This window comes from Monopterus albus, unplaced genomic scaffold (assembly GCF_001952655.1).
Source record: "Monopterus albus unplaced genomic scaffold, M_albus_1.0 scaffold219.1, whole genome shotgun sequence".
NCBI lineage: Eukaryota > Metazoa > Chordata > Actinopteri > Synbranchiformes > Synbranchidae > Monopterus > Monopterus albus.
The window spans coordinates 120,725-147,130 of NW_018128099.1; the positions used below are offsets into that span (position 1 = coordinate 120,725).

At 40.0% G+C, this 26,406-nt stretch overlaps 1 protein-coding gene across 1 annotated transcript in view; it reads right to left on the reverse strand.

Moving 5' to 3' along the window:
- LOC109971291 (E3 ubiquitin-protein ligase HECW1-like) overlaps positions 1-21,434 on the reverse strand; it is a 54,885-nt gene extending 33,451 nt beyond the window's left edge. The window contains 6 exon segments of the mRNA XM_020619440.1: positions 2,508-2,677; positions 4,716-4,791; positions 9,362-9,456; positions 14,408-14,515; positions 16,058-16,379; positions 21,256-21,434. Coding sequence (XP_020475096.1) covers positions 2,508-2,677; positions 4,716-4,791; positions 9,362-9,456; positions 14,408-14,515; positions 16,058-16,379; positions 21,256-21,285 — 801 coding nt within the window. The 5' untranslated portion in view covers positions 21,286-21,434.
- Positions 21,435-26,406: the final 4,972 nt, after the last annotated feature.

Below are 26,406 nucleotides of genomic sequence, written 5' to 3' on the forward strand. Positions count from 1 at the left end.
AAGTGGCTTTGAGCTGAGTGGATGACACCAAGAGGGACACTGCACTAAATCAGTGTACAGAGTCTCCTGAGGGACACGGTAAACCATAGAGACAGTGCTGTGGAGCATTCTGACTGCAGTCAGACAGAAAACCACTCAACAATATACACAACACGCTGAGTCATTTCCAGTGTTGTTATGGCCCAACCTCTCCACTGCATCAGTCTCTAAGTCATTTGTCTGTCCTCAAACAGAACAGATTGCCGGAAATGCTGTTCACTTGTTTAAGATTGGTGCAAATGCGTACAAGCACAAAACTGGGTTAGATAACAGGTCCCTAGCCCCACCCTGCAGCTGTGGCTGAGATGGTATGTGTTAACAGAAATCAAACAATAATGAGACAGTCTTTTTAGTGCCTATGTCCACACTGTTTGCAAATCACATAATATTTTAAGTATGTGGGCAATTACAATCTGGGTCCATATTAGTAACCACAAACTCTTTTTGAACGTTAATATGACTGTCAGGTTTGCCCGGCTGCACCTGCCTTTCTCACTTCCCTCACTCTGTTTTTGCTCCCTTACCTTGATTACGTTATCCGACACACCTGCTTCTTATCCCCTGATCACCACCAGCTGCACCTGATTAGTTCTCCCTATTTATTCCCTGCTCTACGTTCACTCCCCTGCCAGTTCTTTCTAGTATCATCAGGCCCGTTTGTTTCTCGTTGTTCTTAGCTTTTATATTGTACTCACGTTTTTGTCGCCCTAGCCCCGTTCCAGTCTTGTGCCCCATTGTCTCAGCCTCCTCGCCTCTGTCGCTTCTCTGGACCACGGACCTCCTCAACCCCGCACCATCTCCACCACGCAGGTCGATGCACAGTCTCCCATTAACTGCATGTACTAACTCTGTCTCCTCGGCAACCTTCCACCACGACCAGCCCAGGAGTGAGTCCCAGCGTCCGCAGCCCGGCTTTTCCCTCATCATTCCACCACTGACTGTTATTAACCTTCTGCGGCTCGACACCCGGTTCCACTTCTACCTGGTTATTCACTACCTTGTTGATATTACTGTAAATAAACCGAGCACTACTTGCACAGAAGTCAGCCACCTGGGTCCGTCATTTTGTGACTCGCTCACCCCTGTGTTCGAGCCGATCTAACAATGACTTGATGTTACTGTACTTGATCCACTCACTCAGTGGCCTTTAACAAAAGAAGTTAACAAATAAACTCATTCAGTAACATTCATTTCACTCCTCTTCCTACAGATCAACACTGGCAGTTTACTTTTTAACTTTGTACCATTTAAGATTATTCACTTGGCCTGAAGAGCTTAAATGTCATTTAAAAACTGGAAAACTGGAGGTGTTCTAAAATGTCTAAAATGACTGGTAGTGTAATTCCTTCATACAGTACATAAAATGCTCATGGTACTAATGTGCTATGTACACAACAGGACTGACTAGCAGCAAACCTTTCAGAAATGTACGTTTTGCAAGAAAAAGTCCTGAATGAGAAAATCAATTGACTGATCTAGTTTTCCACACAGCAAACATGATATCCATAGATTACATCAATCCTTACTCTACTGCTGAAACCAAAACCCAATCTTTCCTGTGCAGTCTGTTGTACTGGCCGAACATTAGAAATGATGAATTTCTGGGCATTGTTTTTTTTTTTCCTTTCAAAAGTCATTTAAACAACAACACAATGCTGACAGAAACTATCCAGAAACTAACCATCCATGCCCATAAACTATTTACACCAACATGTCTAGCATACTTGTGGTTCTTACCCCTAAATCTCCCCTACCTCTGTGGCTCACATCAACATGCTAGTGTTCATTTTATTAGTGGAAACTACATCACATATTATTTGTTTATAACATTTTTTGAAATAAGTTCATTTAGAATCTAGCTGAAAAATCTGACATTACATATCAAATGTAGTGATAGCCATAGCCTCAAACTTCCTGGAAGACAAATATTTGAATGTGAGATAAAGATGAGGCTTAAATATCACAAAGGAAAAAAAATATCAAAAGGACTAAAACTTACTATTATTAAATGACTGAAATGCTACTAATGTTGAGATATATTTCAGTCAGAATACTAAAATTACTATAACTCAGGTGCCAAACTTAACACTATGTGGATCAACACCCAAAACACAAAAACTGCAAATATACTGTTTTCAGTGTCCTTGAAACAATCATTGTCTACAGACTCACGAACGTACAACCAAACTGGTAGGATCACTAACCTTCAGCTTTTTCCCCTGGGTGCCACAGTGCTCAATCTGAAACTGTTCTCTACATGCCCAATAACAGCTTCTATCTGGCAGGCTTTAGACAGTTTAAAGCCTCACAGAGGACTGCGTTTGGCAGGTACAGCCAAGGACACAAATGACACAGGAAAACAAGGGATACAAATAATGTAGTCTAAACAATTCAAATGTCCAAATATAGCATGAAAATCTATCAAGATGTGTGTGAGAGTAAGTGTATGGCTGTGTTTGTGTGTGTACCTCTGTACTCCACTGTGGGTTGACTGTGTTGCAGACCACTCTAGAGCGTTTCTCCTGACCATGGTGTGGCAGTGAGGGGAAGATGCTGTGCTTTCCGGGCTGGATGGAGAGCTTGAGGTATGGGTCGGGATTAAAGAACATTCCCTTCTTCAAACCAACTGCCTGGAGGTCTAAAGGACATGAAACATTACGAGGAGGGGCTAATCCGACATAAGAATGTCACAAAAACATTATTTTTCTGCTATAACGTTAAAACTGTAATGCAAGGTCAGACCATGAATCAATATGATACAGTGCATGATTTTCATTAATGACTTGCAGCTTGTAACAGAAAGTGTTTTATTGTTGAGAAACTGGCTTGTAATGAGCCTCATCAAAATACAACCCAAAAGATTTTATTAATTAATAAAAATGTAGTGGATTCAATCCATTTCAAATGTGGAAAGTTCATTAAAACGTGAATGTGAAAATACTGATCAAAGGCAGAAAAAAATAGCCTAAAGAGAAAAGCTGTACTGTAGAACTGTTTCAGTGAAAGGTTAATGAAATCAGTGGATGAGCTCTGGGCCTTAGCTACCATTTAAACCACAAAGATGCTGGTGGGGGAGCTGGCAATCTACTTACAGTATATTACATATATTTTTTCCATTATCTACCATCCATCCAACCATTATCTATCCCGTGTGTCTTGTATAAGGTTGCAGGGAGGGCTGGAGCCAGCCCCAGCTGACACAAGGAGAGAGGCTGCATACACGTTGAACAGGTCGCCAGTCTATCACAGGGCTTTGTTTCAGGTTTGTCTACTGATAGGCGTTCCAGTCATTACTAGAAAGTCATTCAGTGTTTACTTAATCATAAGTGTATGTTCCTTCCCGACTGCCAAGGACTAAAAATCTACAGAAGTTGGCAAAAACAGTGTTTCCTGTCCAACCTCTGTAGATTTCAGCTAGTTGTTGTGTCCCTACCTTCAGAGAATCCTGGCATGTATACTATTGAATTTGTAATTTCTTTGGCTTTGGACGGTACATAGTAAATGTCACCCAAGGTCATGTCAACTGTACTGAACATATGTTTTATATAACCCTGTGCTGGTACAGCAGAGTTTAAGATTTCACTTGCCGTGACTTGCATACACTTCCACCCCTCCCCCTCTGACCACATACTGCTCTGTCTGTGGGATTGATTGTGAGAGCGATATCTTGTTCATGATTTCTCTGAAATGCTTGTACTGTCTTGTTTTGGGGTATTCTTGATCTGTTTTTTCAGAGATCCTTGTAGTGTCTGTTGTTTAGTCTCTACTGCTGTTGATATAGTATAAGGGGTTTTTCCCCATTGTGGATTTAATTGTGGGAGTAATATTCTTGTTCTTGATTTACCCCAAGTGATATGTTTTGTCTTGTTTTTTAGGTATCTTTGATTTGCTTCTCGGAGGTCCTTATGGTGTTAGTTGTTCTTGTGGTGTTTTGTTGTTTGCTCTCTATTGCTGCTGGAACACTGGAATTTCCCCATTGTGGGATCAATAAAGTCTTACCTTACCTTACCTTACCTTACCTTATCACTTGCAGTTATTGATCATCAGTACAGTTTCAACTACTATTTTATGTAAAACATGGTTCTCACATGGTACTAGTTTCCCACTGGGACTCAGGTATGTGGCTTTGGTGACCTCTGCTGCACCCCTGCTGGCTTGTTGTTGTTGATTCAGCTAAGTGCTGAATGACATGGGTAGTGTATTAGTGATATTTTGAGATCACTGTTTTCAACATCACTAGTTTTAATGCTACTTCACAGTCAACCTTCGTGGTGTGGCTTACTGTTAGCTTTCATTTTTTATTGTTTAAATTTGTTTCAGAGTGTGTACTTTTGTGAGCGGTCACCACAAAACTGGTTGATACATGTTTGTTCTCCTGCTACCTGAGCCTGCTGCCAAAAAGATTGCAGCCAAAAGATTGTCTTCTCTGCCTAATTCATCACACAGCAAAAGAGAGAGTACACAACCGCTACAAATAGTGCCATTCTTTCTGCTACACCGGCATTGGTCTGAGCCAACCAGTGCTGACAGAAGGCCTCAATAGTACTAGTATAACACTGATAGACAAAGCTGCGGATCAAGCAATGGGTCAGATGAGTGTGTGAACGCACAGATCAAAAGGGCACTGAGTGCAGGAGTAAAGCAATAGATGGAAAGATGTGTGTACTGCAGCATACCTGACAGAGAAAAGTTAATGAGTCTCCTGTTGCCCATCCCATGGTTGACTTCAGCACTAACCACTGGTTTTAATACCTGAAGACAGAGACAGACAGGGACAGCTAAGAACTGTCTATAAACAAGATGAACATGAACGCATACTCAACCCTTCCTTCTGTTATACACCACCATCTTCCAACCTTTCATGCAAGATAAAACTTTAATGATGCCCATAAGGAAAGTGGGTCTGTGCATTTAAATAACAGTAAACAAGTAAAAACAGGATACAAGAAAGAACACAGTACAGTAATAGTAAGTAAAAAGCAGAATAGAAAAGATCAATAGCAATTAAATACACTATGAATACATTCTTTCAAATCACAAAGATGTCAGACACAATGTAACTTCAAACACTGTATGTTTAGGTAGGGATGAACAATGCAATTTCATTTTAACACTGTTTTCTTAAAGTTCCATTTTCAGTTGGCGGGCGTATCCTGTGATCAATACTGTCTTCATTATCCTGACAATGATTCTTCAGCCAAGAAGATGAGGAGCATGGGGGATGGGATGAGAGACAGTGGAGCTGATGGAGAGTGGAGAAAATGGTGGACAGTGCAAACAAATACTGTGATGTGTCAGTGCTACCATACAGTGCAGAGGTTTTACTCAATATACCTTACATATTAAATCCAGTCAATTACAAGCAAGAAAAAACAGAAATGATGGCCAAGATATTATAGAGGTTACTAATTGATTTATTAAAGTTGCAATGACAGTGTTGAGTTTCACTATTCTGAATTTGTCCCTATGAATTTTGTTTTATATGACTGTGAGCAAACAACCTTTATGCTGTAACTACAATAAAGCTTAATATATTCTTGAAGCCTCATAAAGGTTTATAGCAACCAAAGTGAAATTCTTAGGATGGCGCTGAAGGAAGGATGACGGCATTACTTCAGCCAAAAGGGTTAATTGATAGGAGCATCAATGTGTTTTTGACAACATGGAATGATTTTGAAATACTGGATTGCAACTTTGGTGACCATCAGCGTTGGCACACACAGGGTACAGCCAGGCCGACCATGGAAGAGAGGCTGAATTAGTGGGATTAATGCATTATGAGCAGCTTAAAATGGGAAGGGCTTCACTAATGGCCAATCAAATCAGTTCCTCTCATCCCTCATAAAAGCTGCAATGAAGCAAGGTTGAGGTCTCTTAAAGAAAGGAAAAGCTAATTTCCACAAATGATCTGAAATTCCAAAATCTTCCAAAATACTGCAATATTTCCTGACAAAATTCTGTATCAGGTCTGAATACTTGTGTGACTGTTTGAAAGCAAAAAAGTGGCAATTAAAACAAGCTAGAGGGATAAAGAAAGTGACAGATGTTTGGACCAATTCATTCTAATGAGATGCTAATCTGCCTGGCTGAGTAAAGTCAGAAAGAAAAGTGCCAGCTTGGTTCTCCTCAGTGATTCTAATCTCACAGATAAACCATCTGCAGCAAACTTTATATAATCTACCGCCTACTGCAAAATACAGAGAAAAACTTAAAAAATATAGAATGATGTTTATTCATCTACCCTGTACTTCTGTGCAGCCTCTCTAGCTATATACAGTAGTATGGGTCACCTGACCAGATCCACACCAGAGACAAGGAGATAGTAGAAAGGAGTGACAGGACTTTAACAGTAGTGAAGGGGGTGAATACACAGGTAATATGGCTGACGCTGGACCTTATCAGGCCGAATGGAACACAGGTAAGTGTAATGGTTGGTATGCAGACTGCAGAAAAGTACAACAATGTGAGAGAAGAGGGTGGGCTCAGGCAAGTACAATAATGGCGGCAATATGGATAGTTCAGGTAAGTGCAACAGTACAGGTAATATGGAAAATAGGTACATACAGTATGACAGCAGGGCGATGCAGGCAGACAAAAGGTTTACACCATGAAATGACTACTGAACAGACCCAAGGAATAAACAAGTACACAGGTGAGTCCAACAAAACAAGCAGGAAATAAACATAACTGACCAGAAGTAATGATAAACTAGCACCCAAATACAGGTTAACCCAACAGTAGAACCAGGCAATCAAAAACAGAGTAGGAAGGAAGGAAGACAGGATGGCAGCAAGCAGGGAACCATGGATAATGCTGTTAGGCTGCACGAGATGTTTCTTTGTGGACAAACTGACAGGGAATGAATGCTGGCTAAAGACTTAAATACAGAGTGGTTGATTATGCTGATAACATGCAGGTGAGTGAGGGTGGAGTTGGGCAGCACAGGTAGCTGAAGCAGGAAAACAGAACAAATGGCCAGGGGCTAGGTTTAAAATGGCAAGGAAAACAAGGGTCAGAGAATGAGCTAGGCCAGGACTGAGATTGTGACATTGCCAGAAAGCTAAGAAAACTAATTTACAATGTTCAATCTGTTCTTGTTTATCAATTTGATGTTAGCAAACTGGACAGGTCAACAATATAATAAGAAGTTAGAGATACTGGAACAAACAGTGCAAACACCACCAGCATAACATAAGCGTAACATCACATTTTTCACGCTAATACCAGCCCACTGTTTTTATTATATGTTGTATAATACTTTACAAGTTCAGCTCGATGGCTAGGTTAGCTTATCAGACTGATTAACAACATTTCGGGTCAGAGACCCATGCAAACTGACACCAGAAACAAAGGAAAAGGCTGATGACTGAATGATCTGTTGTAAGTATGTCTGAAAGAAACAAGAAAGGCATGGACACTATATACATTTATGGTTACCCAGGCTATCCAGCTGAGCCTTGTCCCCCTTCTGCTCCTCTCAGGATGACTGGGAGACAGCAGTCCCATTTGGAGACACATGTCATCCATCCCACACAAACACAAACACTGTCTTCTCTGAATGCAGCGTCTGACAGTTCTGACTGGTTAGAGTAAACAACAGTCTGTCCACCTCTTCTCTTCTTTCCTCCTCCTCCCCCTTCTGTCTTTGTGCATCAGCCTCCAGCACCGCGACCGGCCAGTGTCCACCTCTCACGTCCAAAAAACCTTAATGACTTACCTGGACTGGACTCTGTTCTGCTACACTGACTCCTCCCTCCCTTCCTGTCTCTCTTCCTGTGGCAGTTATTTTTATTCCTTTGTCCTCAGGAAGCAAGTACAGATCAAGTTCTGAGCCCATCAGCATTTCCAGGGACTCACAGCAGCAGAACAGAAAGGCAAATATGGGAATCCAATCACCCAGCTTGACACCCTCTTGACGAAGGGCAAAAAACAACTGACAGAGTTACAGTACTGCTGCTCAAAACATTTTTATGTGATGATTTTCATGTGACAGTCTCTCAAGTAATCTTTATTCAGTTAAAACTAGGAAGTAAGAAAATGTTACAGGTATAGTTAGGTTTGGTATCAGGAATGAAGAAAGAGTCAAGTGCTTCAGAAAGAGGGTTTCTGGATCTACTCCACATCCACAAAGCCGCAAGTCACATCCATCTGAAAGAGGAAACTGACTTCTCATCTTTCCTCCAGCAGATATTAGATAGTGTGGTTCTTGATTGATCCACATCAGAGGGTTTTCAAAGTTGGAAACTCTGCTGCTTCCAAACATCCCATCCCCCCTCAACCATTATCACATAATTAAGGGTTTTAGGGGTTGTAAACAGGAAGACTAAAGTATAAACACAATTTAGCTATTTTATGGAAAATATCATTCTAAGACAAGTTATAAGGACTCTGTGTTCAAATTTGACTGAGTTATGACCCAGAGAAATACGGTGATTTTTGATGCAAATTACAATGGGGCTTAGCATTTTAAAGCCTAACTGCATCCATGAGCTGCTTGTCAAAACCCCTGCTGCTGGATGAACAGATCATGGTGGTGAGTATTACAGGTCAGAGGCCAAACTACAATAACTAACTTCTTGTTGTTATTAGAACACTGGCATGCACCCGTCTCTTATACATCACGCATTATATACCTCTGCATCATGACTAAATCCGCAACTGCGAAAGCAGGTCTAATATGGTATGTACACCACAATTTTACTGTAAAATATTATTCATGTCACCTAGAGCTGTGTTTGGACTGTGTTTTTTTTACTTTTGTTGTAAGGGCTGGTTTGCTAAATATACCGTAATATACAAAAGGTTTAGGCACTTTATATGTTTAGATTCTTATCAATCATACAATATAAGCAGAGAGATGTCTGATCTATCCCAAATTCATTCTACAGCATGATAACAAGGCCAAATATAGAGCCAGAGTCATAAAGAACTACAGTATGTTGAGAGACAAGAGAAAAAGATACCATCATTCTGGGATCACATGAAGAGATAAAGACACAGAAACAGTGTAAAACCACAGAATAACTGTGGAAACTTCTCTAAGATGTGCCTTGTATGTGCTTACTGGCTTCCGAAGTAGTGCTGTACTTTCATCAGAGTTGTAGGTGCAGCTTAACATCAGGAGCATTTTATATCATGGCAAGCCACAATTAGGTAGCTTCCTCACCACTAAACCTAATTTACATTATATGACTGAAGTGACCAAAACTTAAGAAGTTGAACTGTTTTTCCCACTGAGACACCAGATAATGAGTGACCAATGAATCCCCACATACTGTATCTTAGAGAGCTACATAAAACCAGGAGTTGTGGTGAGACTCACAGGTGCAGAGCCCTTCTTGATGGTTACACTGGGTGTGGTAGCCCTCAGTGCTCCAGTAACACCGTGGTAGTATCTGAAGCAGACCTGGGTCTCCGCTGAGGAGGACACAGAGATGTGTTGGTAAGGAAGGTGGCAACAGTGGAGAGAAGATAAAAATACATTTTTTGTTTCACCAATGCTTGATCTTACTCCACATTATCATTTTTACCCAGATTTCAAAATGTGCCTGTTACACAACACATTGTTTGCATTTGTATACATTCAGAATGAGTCTGTCCAGCAGTAACATCCTGCTCCATGTACCCAAGTGATCACTAGATCATCAAACTGGCCTATGGTGTAAATGGAGGACCCCAAAATGACAAAACAGAACATTATGCTCAACACTACTTTTACAGTGGCTAACACAGGCATTTATAACGTACTGCTGACTTTAGTGATCAGTGCAGCACAGTGATTTAAAGAGTGAGACAATGAGGTCATTTAAAATGTTATCTAAAACATCTGATGTCTGTAATGGCTTTTGAAAAATGTATACAACTAAATCAATGTTTAAATATGTACATTATAATTTATTAATTGGTAAATGGTCTTATACTTGTATAGCGCTTTTCTATGCATTGCAGCACACTCAAAAGCGCTTTCACACTACTTGGCCATTCACCCATTCGCATTCACAAACACTCACACATTCACACACCGATGTCATCACGGGGAGCAACTTGGGGTTCAGTGTCTTGCTCAAGGACACCTCTACATGTTGACTGGACAAGCCGGGAATTGAACTGGTAATCCTCTGGTTAGGAAACGACCCGCTCTACCTTTTGAGCCACAGCCACCCCCATTATTATTACTAATGATGATACAGTTATTATTGCTATTGTATAGTATGTTATTACATAACATGTTTTAATATGGCATTTATCATTTCTGGGGCTCCACAGTCTAATTGACGATTGGGAAGTAGAGAAAAAATGCTAAATGCTGGGGGGTACAAGCCGATTAAGGTCATAGTAAATGTTTTTCTTCTTGTTTGCCAGACACTCAAATGGTTTTGCTAAGAATAGTGGAAACACAGCAACACTGCAGGCAAGATGTTTAAATGCACCGTAAACATGAAGGCCTGCAGTCTGGCATGTGTAACAGAGAGAGAGACAAAAATATAGTCACCACTATTTGCACAGCCTTTAGATGGCATGATAAAACTCTGTGAAAACATTTAGCAAGGAATTACTGTACATACTGGTGACAATATGCAGCATATACGCAAGTGTAACTGCAGCTCGGTTAACTGTTTTAGCCATTAAGGGTAATTATATTGCAAGAATGGCAACATCCACACTATCCCAATCAAATAATGTGTAGGTTCACAGTACACTTTGGCTGAAAACACACAATTCTCTTTGCTTTGAAACAAATGCTCTATAATTAAAAATGGCTAAACTGGAAATATATTGGAAATTGGATAGGTTACGCTCACAGCTGAACCCTATTTTACAGGTCAGGTAACACACCAAACCCCATTCTCACTGATTCTAGTGGGGCCTAAACCAAAATCCACCAAATGTATTATACAGTCTCAACTATGTACAGAAATATTCTTCACTGTTGCCCATCCTATGTACGGTACATACTGGAAGCAGGGGGCACATGATGTTGTGCACTATTGTTATACAATAATGAACAAATTATACACATTATGACTCATCGAATGTGAAATCTGCTAAATCTAATCTGACAAATACCTGTGGAGGGAATTTTAAGATGGGAAAGGACTGAATAACTGGTCCCTCTGACTCTCATTTTATCATGAGACAGATCACACACAAGACAAATGCTGTATAACAAAATGCACATTTTCACTCATTATGGGGAGCATGATAATAGCCTCCAGAAATATTTTACAGCATTGGTCACAGGAATACTAAATGTTTGGGGAAAGTATAAATACTTAGAACATTTTGGCACAACAGTTTCAGTCCTATAAAGAGTAAAGCTTCTGAAAAAGCCTCCTCCATCTGTGATATAAAGGTTGGTGTTACTAAATGGAAACACCTGGGCACTATGCTGATGAATTGTGCATCTACATAGTTGTCTTACTCACAGTTCCCCATGCCCCTAAACATAGCTACTGTGCACCATTTGTGACTGTCTCCCTGCACCCATCCACTAATGATGTCATTCTGTAGAAAACATCGTTACTGTTCTAAAGACTCGTACTTTTGTACTTTACATATTGCCATAGAACACCTGTGCTTACAGTGCAGTTCAGACAAACTCTGGTGTGCCAGCCTGACTGGCTCAGTTTGTCTAAGTCAGTGGTATAACGAAATTGGCCAACCAATTTTAAAATTTCAAATTTATTTTCATATCAAATAACACCAAGTTCAAAACGGATAAAATATAAGTGCAACTGTATCGCTTGACAGAGGGATAGTTTTCACTTTTGCAGCACTTGTCACATCCAGCATAATCGACACCATGTCTGCAGCAGCAGGGAGAATGAGCTGCTCAGCAATTGTGTGCAATTTTTTTGCACTGTGCAATTCTGTATGCAACTTTGAAGGAAGCCATTTGTGATTTGCTGTCCACTGATGCAGATTTTACCATGCGATTTTTCTGCTGACGGTTTTCTGCCAGTCGAGTGGCTTAATTAACGTGACTGGGGTGTGTTGTCTCTAAATGTCTTAATTTGTTGGGTCTCATGCTGTCTGCTGCCAGCGGTTTAAGACACAAGACACACATGGGTCTCTCCTCTGCCCCCACCATTCCCACCGTGAATCCTTCATCATATTTTCTTTTCAGCTGGCTTTTTGATTGATAAGGCTACTGCCTGTTGTTTCTTTGCCTGCTTGCGCTGAATCGCCTGCTTCTTTTGTGGTCCATGTAACAAATTTATCCATTTACGTTATTATGCCCACTACGTACACTACTGGCCCTCTGTGTGAACTTTTCCTTGTATTGTTGTGCGGCAGTTAACATGCCGACGTTAAACCGTTGTTGTTGCACTATAGTTCCACTTTTTTCTCCCGGGCCTTGAACTGATGTTATTTTAATTTACTTGTATTAATGACCCATTTCTAATTTTCTCCGTCCATTGTGCCCCACCTGTCGTGTCTTTATTCCCCACTAGTGTGGTGCGCCCCACACTTTGAGAACCACGGGTCTAAGTTGATGTGAAAGCCAGTGAGTGAGTGCCAGTCTAACAATTGAACCAAGACTGCTTAAGTTTATTTTTCGGTGAATGAAAATTGAAGCAACAGCAGGACATTGTGATAGTACTGTCTGGAATGTGTGTGAATTCAAAAGCTTAAACCAGCATTAAATTACTTTTCGCCACTTTGGGGCTGTAAACACAATACTGACTTATTTTCACCTTATAACATTGTTATGGCTAAAGTGTTGCTTATTTACACATCCGGCAGGCATGGAGCAGCATTCGTTTGGAGTCATATTTCTGGCCATCTGTTGAAAAAGTCCAACAGTCATTCTCTTTTAGTTCTCCATTGGTTTCCATCAACTCCTGAAAAAATAATTATATGGCTCTGTAGCTGCTAAATGCTCCACTGTGACCCCAGCTAGTCTCTAACTTGGTGCTGAGGGAGTGCGCATTTATCAGAGATTTTTTTACTGAAAACAGCATCTTGTTGCTAGCAGAAATTACAATGATGAGAGCGATGAGACTGAACAAAAACAGTAAAGTTGCAGGCCATAAAGTTAGAGCAATTAGCTGAAAGATGCCACAATAAAAGGCTCTGTACAGCTGAGAGGAACTGGCTACCACTTCATATTGCAACCCCAAAATCAGAAAAAGATGGGATGGTATGTAAAATTAAAAATTAAACCTGAAAATAGTAATCTTTAAAAATCATCTGTGCCCTTTATTACATTGAAAACAACACAGCAGCACATTATTTATTGTGATACCTCACACTTCAATTCTGATGCCTGCAACACATTCCAAAAAAAGTTAAGACAGTTTACCATGGTGTGATGTTGCCGTTCCTTTTCACAACCCTTAAAATTACGTCTCACTTAAATTACACCTGACTTAAATGTGTCAGGTGTCATTTTGTCCTAATCCTCCTGCAAACAAGTCTTAAGGTGCGCAACAGTCCTGGGTTTTCATTGACACAATTTGCATTTCAAAATGTGCCACATTCTCTACTGGGGACGGGTCGGGACTGCATTCGGGCCAGTCCAGCACTCATACCCTTTAGCTTCACAGCCAGTCCTCGGTAGTGTGTGCAGGATGAGGTTTTGCATTGTCTTTTTAAACATTTCAATAATTTTCTCACACATACAGTGTGTTGGCAAACCGGTGGTCCTCTGCCCATCTTTTCTCCTGAAGGGCTCGGCCTTTCCTGAATACCACTTTTATACCAAATCATGATTGCAGTCACCTGTCTCAAATGGAATCATCATTTCATTGTTTCACCTCATTACCAGCCCTGAAATGCAACCACCCAACTTTTTTTGGAATGTGTTGCAGGAATCAGAGTTGAAGTGAATGTTTACTTTGAACAAAAAATAAAATTGAAGTATCAAATCAAATAATGTGCTGCTGTATTGTTTTCGATGTAATACAGGGCACAGATGATTACAAATCACTGTTTTCAGTTTTAATTTTGATTTTGCATACATCCCAACAATTTCTGTTTTAGGGCTGTAGTATAAAAATATTGACAGCAACTTTAACTAGGATCCAAGTGCTGACATGGCAACAGTTGTGCAAGTGACCATTATACCTGTACAAGATCATTTGCTGTATCCTTATTAACAGATACAGTATATTTTTCAGCACACTATTGTGTGCAATGACAATGTGACTTTAATACATGTAAAAGTAATGCACAAATTGTCTGATTTAATGGCTTTTGACTAAGCCTACCATGACGTAACAGGCTGAAAGTGACTGGCATGGCCTGACTGAAAAAAAATAAATCCCAAACAGAAATGAGCAAAAATTCATTCTCAAATAAAATTCATTCCCTTGGAAGAAAACTGTTAATTCAAAAAAAATTGAGGCAAGATCTTGTTACTTACGGTCACTAAAGTGAGAGCTGGAGTCAATTTTCCAAACTATCTGTCCCTTGTGAGATCCATTGATGCCTCGGTTCTTATAGTCCAGAAAGTTTTCAGACAAAGTCTCATCTGAAAAGACAGAGGAATCACACTTCTACTTCAACCCTCCAGGAATCTATATATTTCTATATTTCATTTCCCATTACACTCAGTTACCTAAACTGCATTTGATTCTCCACAAACTGTGTCCTTCCTTGGCAAGTCATCATTTCTGGAACACCAATGTTTATCATGTTCACTAAAATTCTCCAATTAGCACTAAACAAAATGTACATCTGAGGCTGATGAGAATATTGTCAGTTTTGCAGGTATTTGGTTTTGAAACCAAAGTACTGGAGAAACCAAATTTTGATCGGACGATGGTGCTACAGTACATGAGACAGCGGAACAAAGTTATTACAAGTCATTCCCTGGGGAGCATGATTGTCTAGACAAAATTACCTAGTTTTTTTTTTTTATAAAATTCAAAAATATCAACCTCATGTTGGCATTATAGGTCACAGTTACAGAATGACCAAACTCATTCATATTCATCCACTAGGGACTATGGATTTCTGTAACAAATGTCATGGCAATCAATATTTCACCCAAATGTCAACTTTGTGATAGTGCTGAAAGAATACAAGGACTGTAGGGTTCACCCTCTAGGGGCCATGAATTTCTGTACGCAATTATTGCAATACAGTCTTAAAGACTCAATGCGGTGGACAGACCAACAGAAGAACACTGCCATCTGTCCAGACATGCAGCTAGCATAGTTAAAACCAAAAATTGTTATTATTTGCCTATAATACTATGATAAAATCTCTTCTGTATGTTATTATATTGTGATTCAAGTGTCAATATAAAATAAATTAATTAAACCCACAAATATGGATTAGTGTGTCCATATAACACTGTCCAGATGAACTCCCACTTTATTTGGCATTATATCCAACACAACTGCTGCTGTTGTGAATTGGAAAGACGGTGAGAGATCATGTCCACTATTGCACTGGTAAGACCAAAAAACTGGATCCACAGGTCAGATAAATCAGCACAAACTTGTATCCAGAACAAAAAGAGCTTCAGTGAGGATATGCAAAAGTATGCTATACAGTTAAGTGATAGGATGAAGGCCCTTCTTGTAGACCAAGTCAGTTCAATCAGTAAAAAACAAAAACAAAAACACTGTTTTTCATAAGCTGTTAATGGTATCTAGCCTCGCAGATACGGTATTTTGTACAAATGGTTTTGAGGTATCTATCTCCGGATGGAACTCGCCTCCAAACTGAAATCACCATTACACTTGTTCCAAACAACACTAGTACTGTACTTCAAAAAACATCTTGCATTAACATACCATAACTTGTAGCCTTTTAGGCTAGTGGCCTTTAATAATAATTCACTTTCGGCTGGCATTGTGAAGTTTGGCACGCGCTTTACACCGGATGCCCTTCCTGATGCAACCCTGACTCGAACCTGGACCGCAGCGGCAAGAGTGGTGAATCCTAGCCACTAGTCCATCAGGGACCCCCAGGCTAGTGGCATTTAATATACTTAAAAAATTCTAAATAATCTTACAGAAATCAAACTCTGCTATTCAGTGGCATTATGTTAAATCTCACTCACCAACATGATACATTCCGATCCAGTCTCCAGCATCCACTTCCTCCTTGATGTCCCATGTGATCACCAGGTCTTCAGACTGGCCTATGGTGTAATGGGAGGAGCTGATGTTGAGGGTGGAGCGGGCATCCGGGGAGACCAGATCAGTGTCACTGGTGGACCGTGACAGCCCCAAAATGAAGGCCTCTTGGTTGAGACCATTGATAGTGCAGGTCTCTGGGCCATAGCTGTGACGCGCTGCATTCTTACAGCGCTGGCGGGTCTGATTACTGCGGGTTGGGGAGGCCATGGCTGCGAGGCCCAGGAACCGATTCTGGTACAAGTTCTGAAACAAAAACACAGCATAAGCTCTTACTGTAGGTAAATAAAAAAGTTAAAATGCTATAAGAAAATCAGATGACAAAGCAGTTAGATTTCTTCTGTAATTTGCCAGCTCTGTAAACTGTGATAGTTTAGCTTTTATTCAGTCACAGGCAACTGTACCTTAAAGGATAGATTCACAAGTTTTCAAGTCTGCTTAAAACAAGTCAGGTGCCCATACTGTATGAAAAGGGAAACACTGAAACATGTCTTCCTAATGAACTTTTAGTATAAATGATGGGGGACAGAATGAGATCTAATTCAAGTTTGGAAGGCATTTTTAGACAAAGCGAGGAATGCAGATTGTCCCCAATCACTCACACTGGACATGCATTAGGAAGGAAATTTTTGATTACTCGTGTAAACAGCAAAGAAAGCTATTTCGGTTTCATAGGGCATCTGGCTATTGTTTTAACAAATAAAAATTTGTAACCCTGTCCTTTTACACAAAAGGACCTTATTAAGTCTAAGGTTGCGCGCCACAGATAGTAGAACTTTTTGGTGGGCACCCTTGTACAGATGCACATTGGTGTGCATAACATTCATGGTTCACATCCAACTGTAGACCTTTGTTGCAGGTCTCCTGCCTCTCTCTCTCACTACACTATCAAATAAAGGCTAAAAAGAACAACATCCCCATTGTGAATATTAGTTCCAGCAGCTCTACAACAATCACACTTACAACAAACTGTCAGCTGCTCCCTGCTCACTCCTCTCTGATGCCCCTGCCTCTTCCCTCTGTTAGGTACTTTTGTGTACTTAGTGTCAGCCAACAAGTCTGTTTTCTTTCTCTGCCACTCTTTTTCTGCAGCGCCAGCAACAGGTTTTCCATTTCTCCAAGTTTCAATGCTATCATGTGTAACTTTGTAGGTGTGAAAGCAAAAGCTCTCACTGCTGTTACTGCTGCACCAACAGTGTCAAAGCAGCTACAGAACAATAGCCTGTTGAATATATAGGATTTATAATTCTAAGCTGTTTGGGAGAAAAATAGACTGGCCTACTGGAAAATTCCTAAACTTCTTGATGGCCAGTCGCCGCCTGCCAAGGTCAGGTTAGTGAGAAGAGAGAGACACCCACGCACAGCATCAGAGCTGAATAAGCCAGCGCAGAAACCCCCACTCTTCTTCTATTTTAATTAGCAAAATGAATTCACATATGACAGCATTGTTGTGCATTTTACTCTGGCAATTGGTGACCCAATAAAAGCAGATCCCAAATTTGGCAAAGGCAGCTCTAAACCATTGTTGGGTCTAGAAAGTTTCCAAGTTGTCTCTTTCATTTATTTACTGCTGATAGTTAAAGTTCCCATCCAGTCAACAATGTGTTTTGCTTGCTGTCACTTTGGCTATTGGACCTTTATTGTGCAGAATAATGTACAGTACAGTATGTGCAGAGTTTGACAACTGAGACTAATATCACATTCATTTGCTGAAGGGAGGATGATTTCTCACCTTAAATTTTACGTCAGTAAAAGGTGATTCTGTTCTTTTAATTTTCCAATACAAGGTAAACAAATACTGTTGCATTTAATAAATAAATAAATACATTTATGTGTTTATTCAGTTTCTAAAACATCCACCAACCTTATCAGAAACCCTATTCAGAATATACTGTCATGAGCAGGATCCAGTTGATGAAAGTAGAAACCTATCGCCGTGAACCCCTGAACCATCCCAAACCTGTAAACACGGTGTAAGGGTGCAGTATGACCCACTAAGGGTTCAGTGTATGTTCAGCATCCTCAGGCAAAGATACAGCATCCTTACCAACAAGTCCAAATGTGAGGGAGAGAGTTTCCCACCTTGGGATCTCAGATTAGAAATGCTCCAGTTAGAAAAGAGCTCAAGGGTACAAGTCAACCAGCCTTGATGGACTGGTCTAAATGCTGAAGCACTTTGTGTGTTCAGTTGGTGATGAAGAAAGGTTACCGATATATTTTTTAATGTGTTTGTTTTTCTTACAATGTGGTATAAATAGAAGTAAAGATTCAGCTTAGGGTTATACTATATTTACACAGTTTTTACACTGATATGGTACAGTAAATACTGTCCTTTGTTAAACCAGTTTGTATTTTGGCATGAACAAGTCCATATTTGAAGATACTCAAGGTCAGAACAAACTGTATTAAAATATACTGTGCATAAATCTCGATTCATTGTCAAAATCACTTAATGACTGAATCTCACAGACAAAGCAAGTGCTGGTAGTAAGCAGACAAATGAAAAGGTTATGGTTTATTGTGGTGGCGGATGGGAGACGGTGTGGGCACTGACCTTGATACTACAGAGCTGCATCAGCATAATAACCAGTCAACCCAAAGTAGACCAAAACCTGAAGGAAGTGGAGGAGAAGGGTGGCACGTTACAAAACACAACAAAAAAGCAAAGCTTGTGAACGTAGAAGTCATGTTAGAGGAGGAAAACACCATTGTCATATTTTCATGCTTCATCTTTGTCAGATAAAAATATGAATAATTGAGAAGGAACAAACGCACAGATAGACAAACAATAGAGAACAGAGAGACAAACCCTGTGGCCTCCACACGAGAACATGGAGGACAGAGATATAAAACAATGAAAAGACACAACATCAGCATCAAATCATGGTCAACTTAAAAAATACAGTTATTTATTGCAGCAACAAAAGCAGCATCTCATGATCAGTTTTCATGTGCATCTATGGATGGTCATATGCTTTGCACTGCTGAAGTGGAGAGGCAAGCTTGCAAAGGAAGACAATATGAGCAGGAATATGGTGTTGCTCGTTTTCCTTTAAAATATGATCAAGTCTAATGAATGTGGTTCAGATCTGATTCGAAGGATATGATGCAATACGGCTGTTTGTGAGCTACAGACAGTGTATTCATCAATACTACATTAGAGATCCTTTCATAATTCCACAGTGCATAGACATTCATATCACAAACAGTGTTAAAATTGAAAACTTCTGAACCTCAACTAGAATGCGTTTACTACCTGGAAAACCTGTACCTATTACCTGTAGACTTGCCTTCACTCCTACTTCCACCGAGAACTTGTATTCATGCTGGTGATAATATAGTTACAGACTCAGTGGAATTGTTAAAAGTCTTCTTTTGTTAGACAATCTTGATAGAACAGTAACAGTAGTTGAACAACTGAGTGCACCTGGCTCTCAGAGCCAGCTGGGCCAACCACTGCTTAACCTGAGCAAATACAATGCAGATGCTGTGTGTCAAGCCTCACACAAACACCTCATTTGGGCCCAAATAATGGGTAAACATCATTTAACACAGATAGTGAGATTCCATATGAGAGTCTTCCCATTCTTTGGCACATCTGTGTATTATTGACTGACTATTGAAGTGTCTTAAATAAATTACCAACTTCACACCAATAGAAACCCTACAATCACGGCTTTTCTACCTATACAGTATTGGGCAATACCATACTTAACTGGCACCAAACCACTGCTGGAGAATGTTGTATATGAGAGTGTCAGAAATCACTGTAGTGGTAGTAGTTAGTGTTGTGATCACCAACTGTAGGTCATAATTTACTCACTACTTTTACAACCTCACGGGTCAAAAGGAGGAGATTACTGCAGACACTCCTCCCCTCTGGACGGCACTACAGGTCACTGTGCACCAAGACAACCAGGCACAGGGACAGTTTCTTCCCCCAGGCTGTCACTCTGATGAACACGTGACCCACGATAGTATGACTGGACAACACCCCTCAGCGAAATACCCCTAAATGTACATTGTACAGACTATTCAGATCCATACAGGTCTCTATTTTTAAGCACTCTATTTTTATTCCTATTTCACAATGAGCATTCCTTGTCTGTCTGCATTGTTTACTGTCTGTTCGTACTGCTTATGTTGCATTGTTTGCACTGTTTACTGCTTGTTAATACTGTCTATTTTGTTATATTACACAGCCTTATGCTGGTTTACTGTTTACTTGCCCCTTGCATGGGGATATGTACATACACATTGAGAGCTGATGTACCAGAATCAAAAGGGTCCGACACACCTGGCCAATAAAATTGATTCTGATTCTGAACTTGACAACCACCATCACTGGTGATATGTGGCCCAAAGTCACATCCATTAAAAGTGATATGTTGATATGCAAATTTTTATAGCATCCGTTCTCATATCACAATTCACAGGTCAAATGTATTAACCTTTTTTCAAACAATGGAAAATCCACCCTTTGTGTGGTGCTCCAGATTTTATGAAGATTTTGAGGATGGGAATCCCCACACAGTGAGGGAGGGGGGAAGAGAGGAGATCACAAATCGTGAGAAACTAGGGCGAAGATGTAGGTCTTACATTTCCAGTGCCAATACGTTACATCACGCCAAACACCATATAGAAAATTAATTTCATGCTGCGTTGCTTAATGGCAATATCGAAATTTTACACAAATATGACTCGAGGTCTTGTCAAACACGTATCCACTATATTATTCGGCAAACACCCAACATAAAACACACCCTTACACTCAGTTTAGCTTTTTCATTTGATAAGGCCTAAATAAACTTTCAGGTAGCCAATGTGGCTTTGTAGCGGTGAAAGAAAATTACGCACGGGAAAACAGCTTCTGTTTCCCTCTAAAAACGCACAAGCACACTTTTAACTCAAGTGCTTCTTGGGAGATGGTCTACGTGCTCCGTGTCTAACAGAAAAAAAGCCAGTCAGCCTCTGTCACCAGTAGCCCAAATCTCACTTTATCACTCGAGGTTTTGAACATGATGTCGCGCATCATTTCCACCACGATATAGGGCGCTGGGCCGCTGCTGGAGAATGAGGCTGCATCACCTAACGTCACACATCAACAATGGAGACGACCTACCTGGGATGAAACAACCTGCCGGTGGATCATTCTCCAACGCCAAGGGTGACAACTCGAAGAGGTACACGGCTGCTAATTTCCACCGTGGTCCATTTTAACGGTAAAGGGCAGGAAAACACTAAGAAACAGCGTAGCGCGTAAAGGGCCGATTAGGCACGCGAGGAGGAAGATCTAGTCACATCCTTTCCTTTCTTTGGACAATTGTAAAGGTAGCCAAAACATAACATAGGTTTCCCGGACACTACCAAAATTAGAGATTACAGAAATGTGACCCTTTGGCCATTTATTATGTTTCTTTTCATTTTTAAATAATTAAAAACACGTTTATCACCATCATGCAATAAATACGCCTGTAAAATAGCTTTAGCCTATTCGCCGTGCTGTTTTCCTCTCCATTTGCCTACCCAACTTAAAATATATTTTGTTTTGAAACTAAGACTTCCGGTCATGTTCAGGATGAATATGTCGCGCTTGACAGAGATGGGTACCAACCATTAACAGCCAATCAGAGCATGCGCTTCTCTGCTCGTGTGCGCTGTCTCCTGGTCTCTGCCCCCCCCAACGAACGTGTAAACACTCATCCTGCACACGCGCATGGCGTGTCACGCGCGCTGTCATTACCCGCACCACTCCCTCATCGTCGTTTCCCTTCAGAGAGCTGCAGCTGATGGAAGTGGGCAGATAAACTACCGTTCCCTTCAGCTTGTCGCTGTAAAAATAGCCCACTGGAAATAAATAGCACCGTTCATCTCAACAAACCTTTCACGTAGTAGCCACTATTAGGACATACTTTATTGTGTTGTGCATTTAATTTTGAATGGATACAGTTGCTTTTTTTGTAGCAGCCCCTTTGGCAGCAGTTAGGTCCATGGGTCTTCTTGGATACACCTGTACAGGCTTTGCATACATGTTATTTTGATATTATTATTATTATTATTTTGGACTATGCTTTCTGCAGTAGTCATGTAGAAAGTTTGAATCTGGTAATAGATTATGGAAAAGATGTATGCACATTTATGGTATAAGTACCAGCTAACACTTTTCTCCAATTTAAACATGTGATTTTTGGTTTCACATATTATGACAATGCAAATCACTTTTGATCATTCTGAATATTCTACAAGAAATGTGTTGCAGTACCCGTAGGTGCATGTGTCTTATACATGGTTGTTTTGTTTGTATGTGGTTTCCCCTTCACATGTTTTTGCTAAATGCATTTATTAGCAAGAGTGTTTACATTGAGTTGACTGATTTGTTTGGCATGTTTTTCTTTTGTATCTATTCTTTTATAATTTGTTTTTCTTTATACACTTTGTGTGGGGGGCCAATGATTCGCAAAATGAGAGAAGGCCAGTATGGCTCTTGGTGGGCAGCCTTCTGCCTCGACCATTTAGGGCGGGTGGATAGAGGATAGAGAAAAGAAAAGCATCAGGACACAACAACAAACAATCAAACACAGGGCAGGTTGACATGGCCAGTGACTGCTCATCAGAACTGTAGAGCTCCAGATCCAGGGCTACCTGCAGAAAGGTAGAGGGAGAACGGACACGCTAGGCGAGAGGAGACACATGTCAATGACATGTAATGGTGGCATATAGATGTATGGAGAGAGAGGAGAGGAACTCAGAGCATCATGGGGCAGCCCAGCAGTCTAGGCCTATAGCAGCACAACTAAAGGAGGACTCACCTGAGCCAGACCTAACTATAAGCTTTATCAAAAAGGAACATCTTAAGTCTAATCTTAAAGGTAGAGAGGGTGTCCACCTCCTGAACTGAGACTGGGAGCTGGTTCCATAGGAGAGGAGCTTGATAGCTAAAGGCTCTGCCTCCCATTCTACTTCTATGGACTCTAGGAACAACCTGCACTCTGAAAGCGAAGTGCTCTGTTAGGATGATAAGGCTCTATGAGGTCTTTAAGATATGATGGAGCCTTGTCATTAAGGGCTTTGTTTGTTAGGAGAAGGATTTTAAATTCTGTTGTGGATTTCACAGGGAGCCAGTGGAGAGAAGCTAATATAGGAGAGATATGATCTCTCTTGCTAGTTCCTGTCAGTACTCTGGCTGCAGCATTTTGGATTAACTGGAGGCTTTTTAGGGAATTACTGGGACATCCTGATAATAAAGTAAATATTTTGCTTATAAGGGGATGGAGCTGGTACCAGCTGACATGGGGTGAGAGGTGGATTCCATCCTGGACAGGTCGCCGGTTCTGACCTTATTTATTTCATTTGTTTTTATTTTTATCTGATGTATTTTAATTCATTTTAACACTGTTTATTGTTTTGTTCTGTACTAGTTTATTTTATTCTGGTTTCTAATGCTTGTTTTAATGTTGTTAATGGTTTCTTTGCCTATGTAAAGCACTTTGGACTGTCACTGTGTTTGATATAAATAAGGCTGCCTTGCCTTGGTGCAAAGAAAGGGCTCACATCTGTCACCATTTGTTATCAGCCCAGCACATAATGGCTTCCTTTAGGCAAATGGTTCCCCATTTGGGGGATTTGAATTTAAGCAATCACAAGTTCATTGCCAGGATAAGAAACAAGAAAACAGCTAAAATCCATTTTCAAACCTTTCTTTAATATTACCTTTTTAAAAAACATTTTAAAACATAGTTTAGTACAATATAGCTTTAGGCCTGAGAAATTATTTACATGAAATGGTCTGAAAACATATAACTATGAGCTGCTCACAACTCATGCAGTCTGCAACTAGCTGTGACTTTGTATTAACCTTGGTAAGTGTGGCTTCAGACCTACTGTAGTGGAATAGCATTTACTGCAGAGACGGAGGACTGTTCCTCTGGTGGCATCTGCTGGACAGGCACTATCAGTGCCTCTCTATTACATCACTTAGTAACTTCTCCTCCATTGATTGTACAGAACCAATTCACATGACTGTTTGTGAACTGTAAGTATAACTGTAGTGTTTCCACAAAACCGGTATATTAGATTAACTTATGTTATGGTGCTACACAATCACTGCATATGAGGTGACTGTGCAGGGACTCGGTTTATATTCTGCTTGTGCTTTTGCATAGGAGGAAAAGGGAGATTGAAGGTGAAAGACAGTGGTGAGAGAGAACAAATGTAGCCAGTGAATGTAAATGAGTAACCAGCTTTCAAATCTCTCTGGGTTCGCTGTACTTGTAGTCCCCTGATATCTCCCTGTCACTCCATCAACTCATAGTAGCTCTTAGTCCCTTTGATTCCTCTCACTTACTGTAGTTTTCCATTGTTTTCTTCACCTTGTTCTCCTACTTCCAGTTCTTGGTTTCATTTTTCTGGTAGCTCTGTCAGCTTTTCTCCATTAAGACTGATTGATTGAAGTACAAGAAGCAACAACTGCCCATTCATCTTTCTGCCGACTGAGACACAAGTGGAATGAGGAGAAAGGGGGGTGGGGAGTCAGGATTACTTTTTGTGTTCAGTAACAATATAATAATGCCTGCTATCAGTTAACACTGCTGTTCTTCACCCAGGCCATGTCTTCTCATGCACCTCCTAACACAGAACAGCCATCAAAAGCCCTTCTTCAGCATAAAAAAGCCATGATGTAGATCAGGTTTTCACCAGTTGACATTTTTTAATGCTGACATTGATACAGATTAGTATTTTGGAATCGAGGATGTTGACTTTCATATAAAGTACAGAGGTCAATGTTTTTATCATTATTATTGGTAAAGAATTTAATTGTCATTAAAGTATTTCTTTCATATTACCTCATTAATCTTTACTGCACTCTATTGTTGATACAGTAGATCAAATGATGGTTTAAACCAGCTGTGTCCCCCTCAGCTTGAAGGTTTTTTTAATCATTTTTTTAGCTCATTCTTTTGGCCTTTATTTGTTGGTTTACTGTGACTGTGCTCATTAACCTTGTTCCCAGTAGCAACTTTAACAGTACTATAATTTCTACCTCCACATTCCCTAAATACACACCTTAAAGCACCCTTCTTTTGAAAATTTGTACTTTAAACCTCTGACATCTGCTGGAATGTGTAAGAAGCCCACATCAGAGATATGAGAAGCAGTGACAAGACAGACTTTAGCTATTTTTACACAGTTTATGAGTTTATCAAGACAACAGCAGCTAGTATACAATGTCATGAGGCAGGGCATGATGTTTGTAGTCTTATTGTATTATAATACCTTTACAATGCAAAAAAAAAAAAAAAATCTCCCCAACCAGCAATCATCAAAGACATAAGGACCTGTTAAATAAAACTGGATTAGTTACATAGTATGGCAAACATTAGCATACAGGACAAACAGAGAGAAAATCATTGCAGTGGGCATTTAGAGATGACATCTGTAACCATACTACAACCTGTCTAACTCAGACATTTTATTCATATGCACTGTATGCCTTCAGCTTCCTGTTTTTTGTTGTGCTCTGGCATCAAAATGTCAAACTTGTTGAAAGTCCTTGTTTTTTCTGAAAATTTTCTCAAAAAGGTTCCTAGGGTCAGAAAAGACACAAGGTTTATAACAATGTTAACAGGTAATAGTGAATAATATCATGGTTTCTTGTTTGGTGGCTCTGTCATGTTAGTGATAATATAATGTAAATTAATGCAGAAACAATATTTATGGACTCAGAAGGACATGATTTTGACCCCTTATCCTTATAACTAACAACTAGCTGAGCTACAATAGACCTGCTTTTACCTACTGTATGACTACTGTTAATAGCACCACACCTATTATTGTACCACAGTCACTACTATTGTTACTAGTAATAATAAAACAGGCATTATATGGGATCAGATCAAAATGCCTTCTTTATGTTACAATAAAAACTTTAATCAGATATCCATTAGAATATTTTTTAAAAAAGTTATGTATTCAACTGTCCATCACAAATCTATGATATTAATTTCCCTTCCAGGAGTTCCAGGAGAAGTGGGATAATTATTTGGGGTACCCACTTTCCCTCAACCTACTTCATACACTCTCCACTAGTGGGTTTTCCAGAGTGCCTTTCAACAGCCATTTACCATGATGCTTGGATTAATGAAACAGTTTCTGCTATTAATCTCCAAGTGATGTCATGCCATTTCTGTTTGACCAGTTATCCAATGAAAGAAGAAAAATACACCAAAGTGACACAAATATTTACTGTAAGACTGTGTGTATTCAACAGTGAATT